Genomic DNA, 22834 nt, shown 5'->3' with positions numbered 1-22834 from the left:
TGCCTGTAGGTGTAGGTGTAACTGCTGCCTGTAGGCGTATCTGCTGCCTGTAGGCGTATCTGCTGCCTGTAGGCGTATCTGCTGCCTGTAGGCGTAACTGCTGCCTGTAGGCGTATCTGCTGCCTGTAGGCGTAACTGCTGCCTGTAGGCGTAACTGCTGCCTGTAGGCGTAACTGCTGCCTGTAGGCGTAACTGCTGCCTGTAGGCGTAACTGCTGCCTGTAGGCGTATCTGCTGCCTGTAGGCGTAACTGCTGCCTGTAGGCGTATCTGCTGCCTGTAGGCGTAACTGCTGCCTGTAGGCGTATCTGCTGCCTGTAGGCGTAACTGCTGCCTGTAGGCGTATCTGCTGCCTGTAGGCGTAACTGCTGCCTGTAGGCGTATCTGCTGCCTGTAGGCGTAACTGCTGCCTGTAGGCGTATCTGCTGCCTGTAGGCGTAACTGCTGCCTGTAGGCGTAACTGCTGCCTGTAGGCGTATCTGCTGCCTGTAGGCGTATCTGCTGCCTGTAGGCGTAACTGCTGCCTGTAGGCGTAACTGCTGCCTGTAGGCGTAACTGCTGCCTGTAGGCGTAACTGCTGTCTGTAGGCGTATCTGCTGCCTGTAGGCGTATCTGCTGCCTGTAGGCGTAACTGCTGCCTGTAGGCGTAACTGCTGCCTGTAGGCGTAACTGCTGCCTGTAGGCGTAACTGCTGCCTGTAGGCGTATCTGCTGCCTGTAGGCGTATCTGCTGCCTGTAGGCGTAACTGCTGCCTGTAGGCGTAACTGCTGCCTGTAGGCGTAACTGCTGCCTGTAGGCGTATCTGCTGCCTGTAGGCGTATCTGCTGCCTGTAGGCGTAACTGCTGCCTGTAGGCGTAACTGCTGCCTGTAGGCGTATCTGCTGCCTGTAGGCGTAACTGCTGCCTGTAGGCGTATCTGCTGCCTGTAGGCGTATCTGCTGCCTGTAGGCGTATCTGCTGCCTGTAGGCGTAACTGCTGCCTGTAGGTGTATCTGCTGCCTGTAGGCGTAACTGCTGCCTGTAGTTAACTCTGGAGTTAACTCTCACTGAGCACGGGGACATTATCTCTTCACCCATCTAGCACATAAATATACTAAATATAAGTACGTGTGAGCACCCACATATATAAGTGAACGCACAGGCACATATGTGTGTGTGTGTCAAAGAGAGAGAGAGAGAGAGAGAGAGAGAGAGAGAGAGAGAGAGAGAGAGAGAGAGAGAGAGAGAGAGAGAGAATTGAATTAAAAGAGAGAGTGAATGTGAGGAGGGAAAAGGGAGCGATACTGTAGATGTTCACGGCTAGGAGCCACTCTTCCGCAGACTGGAGCATCAGTTTAAAAGCGGTGCAGCTGTCAGTCCGGAGTTTGGAAGTGTGCTCATCCATAGAGATGAGATGGGTGCTTTGTATTCCCGTTATTGCCTCATGGGCTTGTAATTTTGTGGCCTTCTTTAGCTGTAACCCACATGTTTCTATGTGCCCTGCCTCTCTCTGTGCCTCACTCCCACACTGCCTCTCTCTGTGCCTCACTCCCACACTGCCTCTCTCTGTGCCTCACTCCCACACTGCCTCTCTCTGTGCCTCACTCCCACACTGCCTCTGTAGCTTCGCTTCGTCTCAGCCTGGGAGCCAGAGGAGCTCTTCTCCTCTCTGCCACACACTCTATCACAATCCCAATTCTTTTTAGGAATCGCTTTCCTTTCTTTCTTCACTCCCGTTCTATATCTCTCCTTCTCCCACACCCTCCCTCACTTCCTCTGTCTATGTAAGCGGAGACATCCTCCTAACGACGAAAGCGTTCCTGTCTGATTGTGTGAATCTAGGCAGTGCTTTGCGGCACTCTGGAGTTAATGTCTCCGTAGATTAAAAGGGTATCTCTGGGCCTAATTGGTGCGCATTGAGTGCCCTTCTAAAAGGGGCTCTTTGATTTGGCCCACATCACTGCATATGCCCGAGCAGAGGGAGGGAGGGGGAGATAGAGAGAGGGAGGCCTTGCCCCACGCTGCTCAATTTTTATTTTTTATTTTTTAATTTGATCTTTATTTAACTAGGCAGTTCAGTTAAGAACAAATTCTTATTTTCAATGACGGCCTAGGAACAGTGGGTTAACTGCCTTGTTCAGAGGCAGAATGATAGTGACAGTCGTTAGACTCCCTGCTCCCCAGGCCTTTCCACTGCAATGTAATGTAGAGCTGGAGCTGAGTGACTCGATAAGCATCTCTGCACGGTGCTACACCATGCATTCAGAATACATTCAGAATGTTGTGCACTGGGACTGTGACAGTGTATAAATAGAGGCTCCAGATGTGAGCGTCCCTGCCCAGCTGTTCTGGGCTGTGCTCTGGGAAGAGAACACTGGGAGGGTCAGGTAGCTGTGGTTGGAGCTCCAGTCAGTCCTCCTCAGCCTGAGCCCATGCTCCAGCAGTAACAGTAGTGCTAGTATAGTAATGACTCAATGCTGGGATGCAGCTTTAATGGCTCTGCCTGTCCTCAGTTATGGCCTTCAATTGGACCCAAGCTTTAGAAGCCCAACTTGAAGTGTGTTTGGTTTGGGACAGCGTATTACTGAAGTGATTAGGTTAGTCTTTATAGGAACAGAGTTCACTCTTCTAGTCCATTACATCACCAATGGGAACTGTGTGTGTATGTGGTAATCTCTCTTTGATGGTGGCTGCTCAGGCATTTCTCTGTGAAGGGTGTTGGTGCATGAGGGTGAGTTGAGGACTGGTGAGCTGTGGGTACATGCTGGTACCCAGAGACGAAGGAGATAGAGGATGCCCATCTGGCTGCCACCTCACAGTGGTTCTTACTGTGGGCAGTGGTGTAAAGTACCTAAGTAAAAATACTTTAAGATACTACTTAAGTAGTTTTTTGGTGTAGCTGTACTTTACTTTTTATATTTTTGGCAACTTTAACTTTTTCTTCACTACATTCCTAAAGAAAATAATGTAATTGTTACTCCATATATTTTCCCTGACACCCAAAAGTAGTCGTTACATTTTGACAAGAAAATGGTCCACACACACACACAAGAGAACATTCCTGGCCATCCCTACTGCCTCTGATCTGGTGGACTCACTAAACAGAGAACATTCCTGGCCATCCCTACTGCCTCTGATCTGGTGGACTCACTAAACAGAGAACATTCCTGGCCATCCCTACTGCCTCTGATCTGGTGGACTCACTAAACAGAGAACATTCCTGGCCATCCCTACTGCCTCTGATCTGGTGGACTCACTAAACAGAGAACATTCCTGGCCATCCCTACTGCCTCTGATCTGGTGGACTCACTAAACAGAGAACATTCCTGGCCATCCCTACTGCCTCTGATCTGGTGGACTCACTAAACACAAATGCTTAGTTTGTAAATTATGTCTGTGTGTTGGAGTGTGCCCCTGGCTGTCCGTAAGTAAATATAAAAACAAGAAAATTGTGCCGTCTGGTTTGCTTAATATAAGGAAGTTGAAATGATTTATACATTTACTTTTGATACTTAAGTATATTTAAATCCAAATACTTTTGCACTTTCACTCAAATAGTATTTTACTGGGTGACTTTCACATTTACTTGAGTCATTTTCTTTAAGGTATCTTTATTTTTACTCAAGTATGACAATAATTGACAATAATTGAGTACTTTTTCCACCACTGACTGTGGGCTCATTGGTCAGTAGCACTGAGGGATCTCTACTGTATAGCCTCTCACTACGGACCCAGGTGAATCTATATGTGAGTCACACACACTGCCTCTGTAGATGTGATGCAGTCTGAGTGAGGAGGTCAGTGTGTGTGTGTGTGTGTGTGTGTGTGTGTGTGTGTGTGTGTGTGTGTGTGTGTGTGTGTGTGTGTGTGTGTGTGTGTGTGTGTGTGTGTGTGTGTGTGTGTGTGTGTGTGTGTGTGTGTGTGTGTGTGTGTGCATTCGGTGTGTGTGTTTTTAAAAGCATTGTTTCTTGCCTGCCGGGTCTCTCCTCCATTACCTGCTGTGGACTCATTTTCTGCTCTGATAGTGTAGAGAAAGGGGGAGAGAAAGGGAGTATGGGAAATAGGGAGAAGGAGGGAAGGGTAGAGTGAGAGTGTGCAGAGGGAATTAGAGGGGACACAGTGCCCTGAGCAGTGGAGCGCGGGTGGGGCCTTTTTGGGCTCTCATGTACAATTCCAGCCCTGGTCCTGTTATCACCTCCCCACAAAGCCTACATCAGATAGAGGGGAGGGATGGGGGGGAGTCGATAGGGGGGTAACGAGGGACACGGGGACATGGATCTGCCCTCAGCATAAACAACAGGTCCCCACAAGCCTCTGTGTTATCCAGTGGCCTTCATCAAAGGGATGGGATATCACAGGAACCAGAGACGCTCTTTGTTCTGGGCTGGGAGAGTCAAACTGGAGAGAGAGAGAGGCCAGGTCGGAGTGGAGGAACACAGGGTCCAGCGTGTCCTCACACACACACACACACACACTGCATCTCCTCTGTCAACTCAACACACACTCCTGACTTCCGAGGAGAGTCATTAGTGTGAGGATGTGTGTGTGATTGTGTCCATGTATGGGTTTGTTTGTGAGTGTGTGTATGTGGTGTGTGAGGTTGGACCTATTAGTGAGTAGTAAACCCAGTGGTCTCGGCTTCAGTAGGGGCTGGCTCTTTGATGTTTTCACGGTCTTCTCAGTAGGGTCAGGGATAAAATGGACTAACCTTCATTAAGGAGACAGGAAATACATGAAGCTTGAAATAATGGGGACCAAATGCTACTTTGGGCTATGTTCTAATGTCATTCATGTTAAAAACATAGCCTAACAAATCAAATCTTATTTGTCACATGCTTCGTAAACAGGTGTAGACTAACAGTGAAATGCTTACAACTGCTCATTGTTAGGCTAACAACATACAGTAGATGCAAACAACATACAAGCATTTCTATTCCCACTTGACTATCTCTCTATGTAATCATAGAAAGTAGAGATGAATAGATAGATATTGAAAGCTTTTCCTGTTCTCTTCTGACCTGTCCTGTGACAGATACCCTGTCACTGCCTGGATACCGCTCTCACTGCGTTTCCACGGTAACGCAGTCACGTCCATTCGAATGAATAGGTTGGAGAGAGCAGAGACAGACCTAAGTGTTGTGTTGCCAGGAGATGCAGAAGAAAGATTGTGGCGTTTTATGTGGGGACGGTAGATAAACACACAGAAAGAGAGAGTTGTAGAGAGAGGAGTAGAGAGTGGTGCTCCCAGCCACTCACGCCCTGCCCAGTCATGGCAGCTATGTGTGGCATGCATCCCAGGCCTGTGGGGCTGTTGAGGGGGTCTTTGCGGATTAGTGGTTGGGAGCTCCCTGTCTCCAGGAGTACTGTACCCCAGTCCTGCCAGGCTCACCAGGCTGAACCACACTGGCCCGGGGCATGCCACATGTCGGAGAGCTCCGACACAAATGTGGAGTTAATTATGCTCTGATTAATCCTGCAGCCTGGACCAGGGAACCAGGGATATGGGGCTGTAAATCTACCACCCTGCGTCAGCGTCTCAACCCCCCACACTGACTCTGCTACAGCCAGGCTTTACTTCTCTGCTCCCATTTACTGCTGCTGCTGTCGCTGGGAGGGATATCAGCTCTCATCTGGGTCACACACCAGCTGCTTTGAAAATGTTAGGTTAAACAACCTTATGTCTGAGGGAGGATTAAAACCTTATTTAAGAGCATGCTCGGAATTGAAACCCTATGCCCCTACTATATCTAGCTGACGTGGTCTGTTGGAACCTTGTCACATACATTTATAAATGTGAAGTTTACCGTGTACATATAGGATAAAATTACTACCTTTTGGACAGCTTCGATTGACCCTTATTTGACCTTTCCTCTGTCCTGTATTCTGTGCTCTGTGTCTGACCTGTACCGTGTCCAAGCCACATTGCCTCCCTCTCTCTCTCCGCCATCTTGGAGTGGGCGGTGGTGCAGATGAGTTCTCTCTTCTCTGGCAGCCACATCACACTCCAGCTGAGGACCCGGGAGCTGGGTTGCCATGACGCAGCTGCAGCCTGCCATGCCCTGTGCTGCGCTGGGACGGGAGCTGACATCACAGCTGATCATGCCTGTAACCTGTGCAGCTGTGAGGCAGGGGCTCCACTCCTCAGTCCCTCAGCCATGTATGGGAAAAGATGAGGAAAATAACATTGAAAAGAGAGGCTTGGAGGGAATGTCATCTGCTGAACAACTGAATGATTCCTCTATGCCAGCAGGACACAGAGTGCCCCCCGTCCCCCCTACACATCCCTCTATCCCCCCTCTACAAAAAAATGAATGTTCACAGCTTGTGCCACAGATGGCCTCACATCAGGCGGAGATGGGGGAGATGGTGGGGGGGGGGGGGGGGGGGGGGGGGGGGGTCTGTGGAGGAATTTTCCTGTGAGGTCGGCCACCTAATCCTCATGAAGAAAAAAGATATGTGAAGTTACTTCAACTCCCCTCAGCATTTGGACTTTGACCCTTTTTGTGCAATAGCACTCAGAGCTTTGTTATTCATGGTCTAGTCAGGGCACTGTGTTAACTTTACAACACTCTCATGCTGCATGAACTGAAATGGGCTTCCTCTGGGAGTAACAGAAACACACAGCAGTAGATTCAGACTGCATTTTCTATCATCTCATTGAATTCTCCTAATCATAGGTATGAAATTAGTGATTATTAGGTTATTGGTAACACCTTATCTAAGGTGTTTGAATGTGGTCATTTGTAGCTCTGCTGGTAGAGCATGGTGCTTATAACTTCAGGGTCGTGAGTTTGAGTCCCGGTACCACCCATATGTAAAATGTATGCACGCAGTAAGTCACTTTGGAAAAAAGTGTCTGCTAAATGGCGTTTATTAGCATCAAAAAGTTCTTATGGTATGGGTCATAAAACTCTGAGTTAAATGTTCAAACGTGAGCAGTTTCATGTTAAAACATGTGAGCAGTTTCATTTTAAAACATGTGAGCAGTTTCATTTTAAAACAAGTGAGCAGTTTCATGTTAAAACATGTGAGCAGTTTCATTTTAAAACATGTGAGCAGTTTCATGTTAAAACATGTGAGCAGTTTCATGTTAAAACATGTGAGCAGTTTCATGTTAAAACATGTGAGCAGTTTCATGTTAAAACATGTGAGCAGTTTCATGTTAAAACATGTGAGCAGTTTCATTTTAAAACAAGTGAGCAGTTTCATGTTAAAACATGTGAGCAGTTTCATTTTAAAACATGTGAGCAGTTTCATGTTAAAACATGTGAGCAGTTTCATGTTAAAACAAGTGAGCAGTTTCATGTTAAAACATATGAGCAGTTTCATGTTAAAACATGTGAGCAGTTTCATGTTAAAACATGTGAGCAGTTTCATGTTAAAACATGTGAGCAGTTTCATGTTAAAACAAGTGAGCAGTTTCATGTTAAAACAAGTGAGCAGTTTCATGTTAAAACAAGTGAGCAGTTTCATGTTAAAACAAGTGAGCAGTTTCATGTTAAAACATGTGAGCAGTTTCATGTTAAAACATGTGAGCAGTTTCATGTTAAAACAAGTGAGCAGTTTCATGTTAAAGCATGTGAGCAGTTTCATGTTAAAACATGTGAGCAGTTTCATGTTAAAACAAGTGAGCAGTTTCATGTTAAAACAAGTGAGCAGTTTCATGTTAAAACATGTGAGCAGTTTCATGTTAAAACATGTGAGCAGTTTCATGTTAAAACATGTGAGCAGTTTCATGTTAAAACATGTGAGCAGTTTCATGTTAAAACATGTGAGCAGTTTCATGTTAAAACAAGTGAGCAGTTTCATGTTAAAACAAGTGAGCAGTTTCATGTTAAAACATGTGAGCAGTTTCATGTTAAAACAAGTGAGCAGTTTCATGTTAAAACAAGTGAGCAGTTTCATGTTAAAGCATGTGAGCAGTTTCATGTTAAAACATGTGAGCAGTTTCATGTTAAAGCATGTGAGCAGTTTCATGTTAAAACATGTGACATCCAACGTGGAATATTAATCTTAGTACTCTGACCTTTGTTCACTTGAAAGACCACTTCACAAGGCTCAGCAGAAAGTCCACCTTGCCTATTGCAGGTGGACTGAAAAACTCTTGTGTTCTGAAACGATCTGAACAGACAGACATGGTGTCAGCTGGGTTAGGGGTCAGTGGACTGTGGGTGGTGGGGGGGTCTACAATCTGTTCCTTTCCTCGGGGTGACCTCTGTTCCAACAGACAGACCTTATGGTCAGCTGCCAGCCCAGTAAAGCAGTGAGGGCTCAGGTCAGAGCGTCACCGCTCTCCATTGTTCCACAACCTCAATGGCTCCTCGTCTTTTAGTGACATCATTATTATGACCTGATAGAATGTTGTGACAGCTGGCTGCTGGGTGTTGCCCCCCCCCCCCCCCCCCCCCCCACACTCCCATTGACAGAAGCCTTTCAACACTATTGATGAGGACTTGGCTAAGAGCCAAAGCCCATATGTGCCATCGTGCCCTCCCCTCTCCAACACCTTCCTCATTGATAATTCACACTATTGATCACCATTAGTTATGCAGTTCATGGCCTCAGAGGGATCCTCCATTAACGTAGATGAGGTTAAGGGCCAGCTGAGGAGGGCATTGATAGGGCTGGCTCGTTACCATGTGATCAATGACCAAAAACCAATAATGTTGCCCTCTAATCTCTTTAATAGCTTATGGAGGATCTGTCGATAAGAGCCAGGTTAAGTGATAGATATCTGACTCTCACTTACTGCTGTCAATAGTAGTGTGACGCGCTCAGGAACATGATGGTGTGTGTGATCCATATTTCTGTAGTCTGTTTACATTCATGTGAACCAGAAAAACATGCCAGACAATACACAAGTCAAGAATAATAATTATGAATAAACTCAGAATGACATGTTGTCAGTAGTGCTTGCATATTCCATCCCATCACCCGTCTAGCACAAAGGAACGGGTATGTTGTTACTATGTTGTTGTAAAATGTAGGTGTTCTTTAGCTAAGGGGGAGCATACAGTACATGTTATGATCTGATCTATATCTCAGTATGAGAGGAGAATGAGTGTTTTGTGTTAGAGAAGGCTGCAGAGGAGGCTGTGCGATATTGTCCTAGGATGTGTTAGATGAAACACCTGCTGTGTTCTTTAAACGTGTGTGAAGCTGGCTAGCTCTGTGGAGAATAGGTTGTCTGGAGAGACTAGGAATTAATGGCAGGGAAAGGAGGAGAAAGAAAAGGGGGGAGGAGGAGGGAGAGGGAGGGAGGGAGTTTGCTGTATGGAGAGATTCAAATATGACTTTGATTCAGTTGATTTAATTTGTTCTGGGGTTTTTCCTTAGTCCTATTTCAGTTTATAGGCTGTCAGTTAAGGACATCTACTCTATTTCTTTAGACACTGGTTCTGAATGAATGGGGAACTAAGGGAAGCTGTAGGGGAGGAGATGGAGGAAGGATACAGACAGGACACAGGGATGAGACATATTAACAGAGGCAGATTGTCAGATTTATTTAATGGGCAATGGCTTAATTACCCGTTTAGCTGGTCTGTCACCTTTCAAGTGGCAGGCAGCCTGACTGGGAGAGCAAATATTATTACAGGATCCGGGAGAGTTGCAGCATTTAATGTGATTGGTTTCTTAAATACCAGTCAAGCAGGCTACTGAGGTAACCTCCACAAAGTAGAGCCAGAGAAGGGGAGCAGAATGAACAGTAAAGGCTGGTGCATGAGGCTGCCTGCAATTTGTGTATGCAAGTGTTTACAGTTGAAGTCGGAAGTTTACATACACCTTAGCCAAATACATTTAAACTCAGTTTTTCACAATTCCTGACATTTAATCCCAGTAAAAATTCCCTGTTTTAGGTCAGTTAGGATCACCACTTTATTTTAAGAATGTGAAATGTCAGAATAATAGCAGAGAGAATGTTTTATTCCAGCTTTATTAGATTTTAGATTTATTCCCAGTGGGTCAGAATACACTCAATTAGTATTTGGTAGCATTGCCTTTACATTGTTTAACTTGGGTAAAACGTTTCAGGTAGCCTTCCACAAGCTTCCCACAATAAGTTGGGTGAATTATGGCCCATTCCTCCTGACAGAGCTGGTGTAACTGAGTCAGGTTTTGTAGGCCTCCTTGCTCGCACACACTTTTTCAGTTCTGTCCACACATTTTCTGTAGGAATGAGGTCAGAGCTTTGTGATGGCCACTCCATTACCTTGACTTTGTTGTCCTTGAGACAATTTGCCACAACTTTGGAAGTTTGCTTGGGGTCATTCCATTATTTTGTATGGATTGTGGCTTGGCTGTATCTAATCCAGTGTCTATCAGTCAGACTGGAGAGATCCACTTCCTCTGTCACTGTGTCATGCTAATCACGACCCTTTGATCCTGGTCCCCATCAGCTGAACACTAACATGCATCTGCATGGACTCCAATGCTTCCTTTGTCGGCCAGGCTGAGATAGTGACGGCCTATAGGGAGCAGTCCCTCCCGTCGTTCCTCACTGGGGTGTCCAGAGGGGGTGTGGGGTGTCTGGCAGTGAGGGGATCAGCTAGAGAGAAGGGGGGATGGGACCAGGGGAACCTGTCAGAACTCTGTGAAGTTATCGCCTCTGAAACCTGTAGTGAGCTAGGCATGGCTGCTTCAGTGACGTCTAGAGATCTCCTCAGCTTGCTTCTTCATGTTTGGTTTTGCCCTTGTCTGGCACTGAGAAGAGACAGGCTAGCAGACATGACCAGAACCACACACCCTCACTGTAGCCTAGGCTCCAGAGGAAAGGGCCAGGGATCCTTTCAGTTTTTTGGAAATGGGATAGACTGCGCTCGTGTGTGTGTTTACTCATAACCCCCAGTCCCGCGGCTATATCCGCTGGGTGGGCGGGATTAGAGTCATGAAATATTGTGTGGATGAAGGGCGGGTGGGTTGAATTAAGAGAAAACAATGCATGAAACAATACATTTTTGTGCAATTCATATCTATAGGCTACATTGAGGTTTTTCTGTCGTCTTTTTTTTCTGACATTAGTGTGTAAGCCTAGCTGTACGTGTGCCACATACACACCAATCGCCAAATATTTTGGGGAATTTGGGCAGAAAACGTTAACGTCGAGCCACTGAGGCAAAAATGACACTAACCAGAGAACAGTACAGTGCATTTTCTATATTTATCACATATACAGTACTTGTCAAAAGTTTGGACACACCTACTCATTCAAGGGTTTTTCTTAATTTTTTTAAACGTTCTACATTGTAGAATAATTGTGAAGACGTCACAACTATGACATAAAAAGTGTTAACCTCTAACCTCCCAAACCCGGATCCGGGATCCCCCCCATCAAAAAAGCTGACTAGCATAGCCTAGCCTAAAGCCACAGGGATATCATATAATAAAATGTTCATGAAATCACAAGTCCAAGACACCAAATGAAAGATACACATCTTGTGAATCCAGCCATCATTTCTGATTTTTAAAATGTTTTACAGGGAAGACACAATATGTAAATCTATTAGCTAACCACGTTAGCAAAAGACACCACTTTTTTACTCCACCATTTTTTTACTCCATCAGTAGCTATCACACATTCGACCAAATAAAGATATAAATAGCCACTAACCAAGAAACAACTTCATCAGATGACAGTCTGATAACATATTTATTGTATAGCATATGTTTTGTTAGAAAAATGTGCATATTTCAGGTATAAATCATAGTTTACCATTGCAGCCACCATCACAACTCTCACCAAAGCGACTAGAATAACTACAGAGACCAACGTGAATTACCTAATTACTCATCATAAAACATTTCTTAAAAATACACAGCGTACAGCAGATGAAAGACACAGATCTTGTGAATCCAGACAATATTTCAGATTTTCTAAGTGTTTTACAGCGAAAACACAATATAGCGTTATATTAGCTTACCACAATAGCAAACATCACAACAGCATTGATTCAAGGCAAAAATAGCGATAACGTATAAACCACCAAAATATATTAATTTTTTCACTAACCTTCTCAGAATTCTTCAGATGACAGTCCTATAACATCATATTACACAATGCATATAGAGTTTGTTCGAAAATGTGCATATTTAGCGGCACAAATCGTGGTTATACAATGTGATTAGTGGCCAAAACTTCAAGCAATCTGTCCGGCGCCATCTTGGAGAGGCACCTATTCTAATCGAAAACTATTCATAAACTTGACTAAAAAATACAAGTTGGACAGCAAATGAAAGACAAATTAGTTCTTAATGCAATCGCTGTGTTACATTTTTAAAATTAACGTTACTTCAAGCATACAGCGTGCGCTAAAGCGAGACCGCACCGAAATTCATGGCGGAATTATTATTTGACATTTGTCAACATAAATACGAATTAACAACATAAAGATTGCTTACTATTTGCCGAGCTTCCATCAGAATCTTGGGCAAGGTGTCCTTTCTCCAGAACAATCGTCTTTTGGTTGAAAGATGTCCTCTTCTCATGTGGAAAAAGCAGCTAACGATAGCCACCCACTGGAGAGGTGTCCAACTCGTGAAAGCGCATCACAAAGAAATCCAGGAAAATCGCAATAAACTGATATAAACTGCTATAAGTCGGTTTAAATTAACTACCTTATGATGTCTTTAACAACTATAACGAATAAAAACATGACCGGAGATACAGAACTGCTAAAACGAAAGCTTTGCAGGAGGCCATTGTGATATCCCTGATGCGCCAGGCGCACCGTTGAAAAGAACGGTACTTCCGTTCCACGGTCTTATATAGGGCCCCAGATTGCGCAATCCACTCCATTCAAATTCTCCCCGCTTACTGACATCTAGAGGAAGGCGTATGCAGTGCATGTAGCCCGATGGCTTACATGGGGACTTATAAACTGACCTCAGAACAGGGACCTCGATTTCTGAAATCTCACTCCCTGACAGGAAATGTGCTGCAGAATGAGTTCTGTTTCACTCAGAGAAATAATTCAAACGGTTTTAGAAACTAGAGAGTGTTTTCTATCCAATAGTAATAATAATATGCATATTGTACGAGCAAGAATTGAGTACGAGGCAGTTTAATTTGGGAACGAATTTTTACAAAGTCGAAATGGCGCCCCCCTAGTGTCAAGAAGTTTTAAACAAATGAAAATATATTTTATAGTTTAGATTCTTCAAAGTAGCCACCCTCTGTCTTGATGACAGCTTTGCACACTCTTGTCATTCTCTCAACCAGCATCACCTGGAATGCTTTTCTAACAGTCTTGAAGGAGTTCCCACAAATGCTGAGCACTTGTTGGCTGCTTTTCCTTCACTCTGCAGTCCAACTCATCCCAAACCATCTCAATTGGGTTGAGGTCGGGTGATTGTGGAGGCCAGGTCATCTGATGCAGCACACTATCACTCTCCTTATTGGTCAAATAGCCCTTACACAGCCTGGAGGTGTGTTGGGTCATTGTCCTGTTGAAAAACAAATGATAATCCCACTAAGCGCAAACCAGATGGGATGGGCGTATCGCAGCAGAATGCTGTGGTAGCCGTGCTGGTTAAGTGTGCCTTGAATTCTAAATAAATAACCGACAGTGTCACCAGCAAAGTACCCCCACACATCACACCTCCTCCTCCATGCTTCATGGTGGGAACCACACATGTGGAGATCATCCCTTCACCTACTCTGCCTCTCACAAAGACATGGTGGTTGGAACCAAAAATCTCACATTTGGACTCATCAGACCAAAGGACAGATTTCCACCGGTCTAATGTCCATTGCTCGTGTTTCTTGGCCCAAGTAAGTCTCTTCTTCTTATTGGTGTCCTTTAATAGTCGTTTCTTTGCAGCAATTCGACCATGAAGGCCTGATTCATGCAGTCTCCTCTGAACAGTGATGTTGAGATGTGTCTGTTACTTGAACTCTGTGAAGCCTTTATTTGGGCTGCAATTTCTGAGACTGGTAACTCTAATGAACTTATCCTCTGCAGCAGAGGTAACTCTGGGTCTTCCTTTCCTGTGGCGGACCTCGTGAGAGCCAGTTTCATCATATTGCTTGATGGTTTTTGCGACTGCACTTGAAGAAACTTTCAAAGTTCTTGAAATGTGCCGGATTGACTGACCTTCATGTCTTAAAGTAATGATGGACGGTCGTTTCTCTTTGTTTATTTGAGCTGTTCTAACCATAATGTGGACTTCGTCTTTTACCAAATAGGGCTGTCTTCTGTATACCACCCCTACCTTGTCACAACACAATTGATTGGCTCAACCTCATTAAGAAGGAAAGGAATTACACATATTAACTTTTAACAAGGCACACCTGTTAATTGAAATGCATTCCAGGTGACTACCTCATGAAGCTGGTTGAGAGAATGCCAAGAGTGTGAAAAGCTGTCATCAAGGCAAAGGGTGTCTAATTTGAAGAATTTTAAATGTAACATATATTTTGATTTGTTTAACATTTTATTGGTTACTACATGATTCCATATGTGTTGTTTCATAGTTTTGATGTCTTCACTATTGTTCTACAATGTATAAAATAGTCAAAATAAAGAAAAACCCATGAATGAATAGGTGTGTCCAAACTTTTGACTGGTACTGTAGTCGGGAGGTTGCAGACAGTTTATTAGCACTGGTGTGTGTGATTGGACTGCTATTTTCCTCTCCCATCGGTAGTGAAGGCAGCAGCAGCAGTGTATCTGTAGCTGGGAGTAGATAATCAGAGATTTCCCCAGTGCCCTGATTGGGAGAGAGATAACAACATTCCTTATCTGTGTGATTCCATAGCCCTTGCCTGCAGGGGATCGATAGCAGGGCCAGATTAAAGGAAGTGAGAGGAGAGGAGAAAGACACACACACACACACACACACAGCCAGAGGAGCTCAGATAGACTTCCAAGGAGCACTGATGCAGGACATTATGTGGTGATGACATGACATGATATGGTCCTGATAGGAAGTGCTGATGATTTGATTTTCAATATCCTGTGATGTATTGAATACTAAATTTGAGTACTAGTTTGGATGGACGCTTATGTTCCAGTTACTGTCTCTGTATTGTGCTGTTATCAGTCAGTCTGTTTTCATTTCCCAGGCCCAGACAGTTGACATAACACTGAGACTATAATACTGTGGGTAAATAGGCAGACCATAGGACAGGCGTTGTTCCCACGCTGACCTGCCAAGACCTCCATTCTGTTTTTACTGCCTCTGGGGTTAAGCCAGACCCTGACTCTGTTACAGGCTGTTTTGGCTATTCACTGTGGGTCAGAGGAATTTAATTAAGATTGAGTCTTGAGTGGATATAATGTGTTCTCTACTGTTATCATCTACGGCTGGGATCATCAACTAGATCAACTAGGGACAATTTTTTATTGAGCGGATGGTCAGGGGGCCGGAACATAATTACAAATAATTAGTAGACTGCAAATTGACTGCAAGATGCCCAAACATATATAATATTTCACTGAAACATAATCATTTCAAACCTTGCTTACATTTGTACATGATCACATACACTGAATGTTCATTGCAATTGGAACACCTGCTCTTTCCATGACATAGACTGACCAGGTGAAAGCTATGATCCCTTATTGATGTCACTTGTTAAATCCACTTCAATCAGTGTAGATGAAGGGGAGGGGACAGGTTAAAGAAGGATTTTTAAGCCTTGAGACAATTGAGACATGGATTGTGTATGTGTGTCATTCAGAGGGTAAATAGGCAAGACAAAAGATTTAAGTGCCTTTGAACGGGGTATGATAGTAGGTGCCAGGCACAATGGTTTGAGTGTGTCAAGAACTGCAACACTGCTGGGTTTTTCACATTCAACAGATTCCCGTGTGTATCAAGAATGGTCCACCACCCAAAGGACATCCAGTCAACTTGACACAACTGTGGGAAGCATTGGAGTCCACATGGTCCAGCATCCCTGTGGAACGCTTTCAACACCTTGTAGAGTCCAAGCCCCGACTAATTGAGGCTGTTCTGAGGGCAAAGGGGGGTGTTCTATTGTTTGTACAGTCAGCGTATATCTCTATGTTATGTGTGGGAATATTTTGGAATAGAAGAAAATTGAAATCACTTGGAGCTGATTTGCTGGTGTTTTTACACTCTTTTATAAAGTACAGTTGAAGTCAGAAGTTTACATACACTTATGTTGGAGTCATTAAAACTCGTTTTTCAACCACTCCACAAATGTCTTGTTAACAAACTATAGTTTTGGCAAGTCGGTTAGGACAGCTACTTTGTGCATGACACAAGTCATTTTTCCAACAATTGTTTACAGACAGATTATTTCACTTATAATTCACTGTATCACAATTCCAGTGGGTCAGAAGTTTACATACACTAAGATTGATTTGCTGCAGGAGGGACTGGTGCACTTCACAAAATAGATGGCATCATGAGGGAGGAAAATTATGTGGCTATATTGAAGCAACATCTCAAGACATCAGTCAAGAAGTTAAAGCTTGGTCGCAAATGGGTCTTCCAAATGGACAGTGACCCCAAGCATACTTCCAAAGTTGTGGCAAAATGGCTTGAGGACAACAAAGTCAAGGTATTGGAGTGGCCATCACAAAGCCCTGACTTCAATCCCATAGAAAATTTGTGGACAGAACTGAAAAAGCGTGTGTGAGCAAGGAGGCATACAAACCTGACTCGGAGGAATGGGCCATAATTCACCCAACTTATTGTGGGAAGCTTGTGGAAGGCTACCTGAAATGTTTGACCCAAGTAAAACAATTTAAAGGCAATGCTACCAAATAATAATTGAGTGTATGTAAACTTCTGACCCACTGGGAATGTGATGAAAGAAATATAAGCTGAAATAAATCATTCTCTCTACTATTATTCTGACATTTCACATTCTTAAAATAAAGTGGTGATCCTAACTGACCTAAGACGGGGAATTTTTACTAGGATTGAATGCACAAGCATTTCGCTACACTCGCATTAACATCTGCTAACCATGTGTATGTGACAAATAAAAATTTGATTAGATTTGATTTGATGCCAGGAATTGTGAAAAACTGAGTTTAAATGTATTTGGCTAAGGTGTATGTAAACTTCCGACTTCAACTCTACATAAGACTTAAAGATGCATCAATTTGCTGAAATCTTATAACGGACTATTTCACTAACCTCATGCCTCTCTCGCTCCCTCTCTCCGTCAGGTGGTGGTGCCGACGCGGGTGGGCCAGGTGTATGTGTATGACACGGAAAAGTCGGAGCAGGATGAGTATGACGTCCCTCCCAGACACATGCCTCCCTCCCAGCAGTCACAGGATATCTATGACGTTCCCCCAACCCGCGCCCAGTACAGCCAACAGGTGAGGATTCAGCTAGTCCTCTCTCTCTCTCTCTCTCTCTCTCTCTCTCTCTCAATTTCAGTTCATTTCAATTTGCTTTATTGCCATGACGTAACAATGTACATATTGCCAAAGCTTACTTTCGATATTTACAATATGAAAATAATAAGAATCAAAATTGTCAACGGGACAACAGTAACAACAATAACCAAAGGTCAAAATAACCATACATTGAACAATAACAATAAGCATACAGTAGAGGACATGTGCAGGTTGATTGGTCTGTCAGACACTGTCCCTCATCTTATAGCGGGCAGCAATGTAGTGCGCTGCCAACCCACAACTCTCTGCGTCCTCCCCCAACAGGGTGGTAGCCTACTCTCATCAGAGAGGTCTTTGAAACCTTGAATAAGGGTTTCAAATTTGGGGAAATGACAGTCTCTAATTGTTTTATATTTTTGACATTTTGTCAGGAAATGCAGCTCTTTCTGCTGCTGTGCAGTGGTTGCACAGCCTTTCCTCTACAGGGAGCCAGGTTTTCCTGTGTCTACCATTCTCAATGGCAAGGCTGTGCTCACTGAGCCTGTACTTTGTCAATGTTTTTCTAAGGTTCTGATCAGTAACCATGGTCAAATTGTTTGCCATGGTGTACTGTCGATTTAGGGCCAGATAGCACTGCATTTTTCTTTGTGTTTGTGCTTGTGTTTCCCAATAAGCAATGTAGTTTTGTCTTGACTGTGTTGTAATTTGTTTTACTCTGATTGATTGGATGCTCTGATCCTGGGGCTTCAGTGTGCTAGTAGAACAGGTTTGTGAACTTAGCCCCAGGACCAGCTGGATGAGGGGACTCTTTTCTTTGCTCAGCTCTTGGCATTGCAGGGCTTGGTAATGATATCAGAGGGGGTCACTGTATTTTAGATGTTTCCAAAACTGAATTGCTCTTTTTTTAGTTTTTAGTGGATATTGGCCTAATTCTGCCCTGGATGCATTGTTTGTAGTTTTCCTCTGGACATGTAGGAGAATCTTACAGAACTCTGCATGCAGGGTTTCAATGAGGTGTTTGTCCCATTTTGTGAAATCTTGTTTTGCAAGTGGACCCCACACCTCGCTGCCATAAAGTGCAATTGGTTCAATGACACATTCAATTCATTTTAGCCAAATTTTAATAAGTATTTCAATTTGAATTAGTTTTTTAATGGCGTAGAATGCCCTGCATGCTTTCTCTCTCAGTTCATTCACTGCCTCGCCTCTCTCTCTCTCTCTCACCTGTATTTATGTTCAAATGCTGCACTCTCCCGCTTCTCTACAGTAACACACCAACATACAGACACAAATCACTGAAGATACAATTTCTCATCTTCCATATCATCAGCAATTGAGCCACACTAGTTTTGACCTCTTACCCTTGACCACCCCAGTGATGGTGGTGTCCTGTGTATGTGAGGGGGTATGGTATTCATGTCCTCTCACTGTCCTGCCTCGCCACTTATTGTCTCTGATGTCACTGAAGTCATTTCGTCCTCTTCACAAGATTGATGGCTATTTTTCCTCTCTGCTGGCTTAGACACACTTCCTGACTCGACTGGTCGTCTTTCTGCGAAGTGTCTCATTAACCTCTCATTAATATCTGATGTATTGGGAATATTAAACCTATCTCTGTCTCTGTCTCTCTCTTTGTATCTCTCTCTGTCTCTCTCTCCCTCTCTCTCTGTCTCTCTCTCTCTCTGTCTCTCTCTCCCTCTCTCTGTCTCTCTCTCCCTCTCACTGTCTCTCTCTCTCCATCTCACTGTGTCTCTCTCTCCATCTCACTGTGTCTCTCTCTCCATCTCACTGTCTCTCTCTCTCCATCTCACTGTCTCTCTCTCTCTCTCTCTCTCTCTCTCTCTCTCTCTCTCTCTCTCTCTCTCTCTCTCTGTCTCTCTCTCCCTCTCTCTGTGTCCCCCTCTCCCTCTCTCTGTGTCTCTTTCTCCCTCTCACTGTGTCTCTCTCTCTCTCTCTCTGTCTCTCTCTCTCTCTGTCTCTCTCTCTCTCTCTCTCTCTCTCTCTCTCTCTCTCTCTCTCTCTCTCTCTCTCTCTCTCTCTCTGTCTCTCTCTCTCTCTCTCTGTCTCTCTCTCTCTCTCTCTCTCTCTCTCTCTCTGTCTCTCTCTCTGTCTCTCTCTCTCTCTCTCTCTCTCTCTCTGTCTCTCTCTCTCTCTCTCTCTGTCTCTCTGTCTCTCTGTCTCTCTGTCTCTCTCTCTCTCTCTCTCTCTGTCTCTGTCTCTGTCTCTCTCTCTCTCTCTCTCTCTCTCTCTCTCTCTCTCCCTCTCTCTCTCTCTCTCTCTCTCTCTGTCTCTGTCTCTGTCTCTCTCTCTGTCTCTCTCTCTGTCTCTCTCTCTCTCTCTCTGTCTCTCTCTCTCTCTCTCTCTCTCTCTCTCTCTCTCTCTCTCTCTCTCTCTCTCTCTCTCTCTCTGTCTCTCTCTCTGTCTCTCTCTCTGTCTCTCTGTCTCTCTCTCTCTCTCTCTCTCTCTCTTTCTCTCTCTCTCTCTGTCTCTCTCTCTGTCTCTCTCTCTCTCTCTCTCTCTCTCTCTGTCTCTCTGTCTCTCTGTCTCTCTCTCTCTCTCTCTCTCTCTCTCAATTCAATTTTCAATTCAATTCAAGGGGCTTTATTGGCATGGGAAACATGTGTTAACATTGCCAAAGCAAGTGAGGTAGATATTATACAAAAGTGAAATAAACAATACAAATTAACAGTAAACATTACACATACAGAAGTTTCAAAACAATAAAGACATTACAAATGTTATATTATATATATACAGTGTTGTACAAATGGTTAAAGCACACAAGTTAAAATAAATAAGCATAAATATGGGTTGTATTTACAATGGTGTTTGTTCTTCACTGGTTGCCCTTTTCTTGTGGCAACAGGTCACAAATCTTGCTGCTGTGATGGCACACTGTGGAATTTCTCCCAGTAGATATGGGAGTTTATCAAAATTGGATTTGTTTTCAAATTCTTTGTGGATCTGTGTAATCTGAGGGAAATATGTCTCTCTAATATGGTCATACATTGGGCAGGAGGTTAGGAAGTGCAGCTCAGTTTCCACCTCATTTTGTGGGCAGTGTGCACATAGCCTGTCTTCTCTTGAGAGCCATGTCTGCCTACGGCGGCCTTTCTCAATAGCAAGGCTATGCTCACTGAGTCTGTACATAGTCAAAGCTTTCCTCTCTCTCTCTCTCTCTCTCTCTCTCTCTCTCTCTCTCTGTCTCTCTCTCTCTCTCTGTCTCTCTCTCTCTCTCTCTCTCTCTCTCTGTCTCTCTCTCTGTCTCTCTCTCTGTCTCTCTCTCTCTCTGTCTCTGTCTCTCTCTCTCTCTCTCTCTCTCTCTCTCTCTCTCTCTCTCTCTCTCTCTCTGTCTCTGTCTCTGTCTCTGTCTCTGTCTCTGTCTCTCTCTCTCTCTCTCTCTCTCTCTCTCTCTCTCTCTCTCTCTCTCTCTCTCTCTCTCTCTCTCTCTCTGTCTCTCTCTCTCTCTCTCTCTCTTTGTGTGTTTAAACCCACGGCGGCTCTGTGATTCCACATTTATTTTTAGAGGAGGTCATACATTACCAGCAGGGGAAGTAGATATTTCATTGTCTGGAGGCGTTAGAAAAAGGTTGTATTTTTCCACAAAGCACAGTGAGCAGCATGTCCTGAGCTGCATGCGCTTTGGATCTGAAGGTGAACCCACTTTCTGTGTCATCCATCCTTACACACAGACACACAGACACACAGACACACACACACACACACACACACACACACACACACACACACAGACACAGACACAGACACAGACAGACACACACACACACACACACACACACACACACACACACACACACACACACACACACACACACACACACACACACAGACACACACACACACACACACAGGCTCCTGAAGCAGATAGAGAAACACACAGCCAATATCAGGACAAATGGCTGCAAGACATGGTAAAAGAGAGGGAAAGAGAACCAGCTGGAGGGAGGAGAGAATGAGGGAAAGAGAACCAGCTGGAGGGAGGAGAGAATGAGGGAAAGAGAACCAGCTGGAGGGAGGAGAGAATGAGGGAAAGAGAACCAGCTGGAGGGAGGAGAGATTGAGGGAAAGAGAACCAGCTGGAGGGAGGAGAGAATGAGGGAAAGAGAACCAGCTGGAGGGAGGAGAGAATGAGGGAAAGAGAACCAGCTGGAGGGAGGAGAGAATGAGGGAAAGAGAACCAGCTGGAGGGAGGAGAGAATGAGGGAAAGAGAACCAGCTGGAGGGAGGAGAGAATGAGGGAAAGAGAACCAGCTGGAGGGAGGAGAGATTGAGGGAAAGAGAACCAGCTGGAGGGAGGAGAGAATGAGGGAAAGAGAACCAGCTGGAGGGAGGAGAGATTGAGGGAAAGAGAACCAGCTGGAGGGAGGAGAGAATGAGGGAAAGAGAACCAGCTGGAGGGAGGAGAGAATGAGGGAAAGAGAACCAGCTGGAGGGAGGAGAGATTGAGGGAAAGAGAACCAGCTGGAGGGAGGAGAGAATGAGGGAAAGAGAACCAGCTGGAGGGAGGAGAGATTGAGGGAAAGAGAACCAGCTGGAGGGAGGAGAGAATGAGGGAAAGAGAACCAGCTGGAGGGAGCAGAGATTGAGGGAAAGAGAACCAGCTGGAGGGAGGAGAGAATGAGGGAAAGAGAACCAGCTGGAGGGAGGAGAGAATGAGGGAAAGAGAACCAGCTGGAGGGAGGAGAGAATGAGGGAAAGAGAACCAGCTGGAGGGAGGAGAGAATGAGGGAAAGAGAACCAGCTGGAGGGAGGAGAGATTGAGGGAAAGAGAACCAGCTGGAGGGAGGAGAGAATGAGGGAAAGAGAACCAGCTGGAGGGAGGAGAGAATGAGGGAAAGAGAACCAGCTGGAGGGAGGAGAGAATGAGGGAAAGAGAACCAGCTGGAGGGAGGAGAGAATGAGGGAAAGAGAGGAAAAACTGTTTGACGGCATCTGAAAGAATATAGTGCTGGGACTGGAGGGATAGTTCAGATAGTTCAGATAGCAGGCCTAAGATCAGTCAGTGGGTTCAGTGGACAATCCAATGGGCCCTGGCTTTGGTTTTCTGCTGAGAGGAGTAACACAACCATCTCATTTTCACTCCAAACTGTCTGCGATTAGATCAGTGTACCCACTGAATACCAACTCCAAACTGTCTGCGATCAGATCAGTGTACCCACTGAATACCAACTCCAAACTGTCTGCGATCAGATCAGTGTACCCACTGAATACCACCTCCAAACTGTCTGCGATCAGATCAGTCTACCCACTGAATACCAACTCCAAACTGTCTGCGATTAGATCAGTCTACCCACTGAATACCAACTCCAAACTGTCTGCGATTAGATCAGTGTACCCACTGAATACCAACTCCAAACTGTCTGCGATCAGATCAGTGTACCCACTGAATACCAACTCCAAACTGTCTGCGATCAGATCAGTGTACCCACTGAATACCAACTCCAAACTGTTTGCGATCAGATCAGTGTACCCACTGAATACCACCTCCAAACTGTCTGCGATCAGATCAGTCTAC

General features: G+C 44.8%; 1 protein-coding gene across 3 annotated transcripts in view; it reads left to right on the top strand.

The window, feature by feature from the left end:
* LOC120066244 (breast cancer anti-estrogen resistance protein 1-like) overlaps nt 1-22834 on the top strand; it is a 145218-nt gene that overhangs the window by 109956 nt on the left and 12428 nt on the right. For all 3 annotated transcript variants that reach the window (XM_039017481.1, XM_039017482.1, XM_039017479.1), the window contains exon 3: nt 17122-17277. In XM_039017481.1, coding sequence (XP_038873409.1) covers nt 17122-17277 — 156 coding nt within the window. The remainder of the gene's footprint in view (nt 1-17121; nt 17278-22834) is intronic.

This window comes from Salvelinus namaycush, chromosome 21, assembly GCF_016432855.1.
Source record: "Salvelinus namaycush isolate Seneca chromosome 21, SaNama_1.0, whole genome shotgun sequence".
NCBI classification, from domain to species: Eukaryota; Metazoa; Chordata; class Actinopteri; order Salmoniformes; family Salmonidae; genus Salvelinus; species Salvelinus namaycush.
The sequence above is the reverse complement of the archived record's forward strand: the minus strand, read 5'-3'. Positions and strand labels throughout refer to the sequence as shown.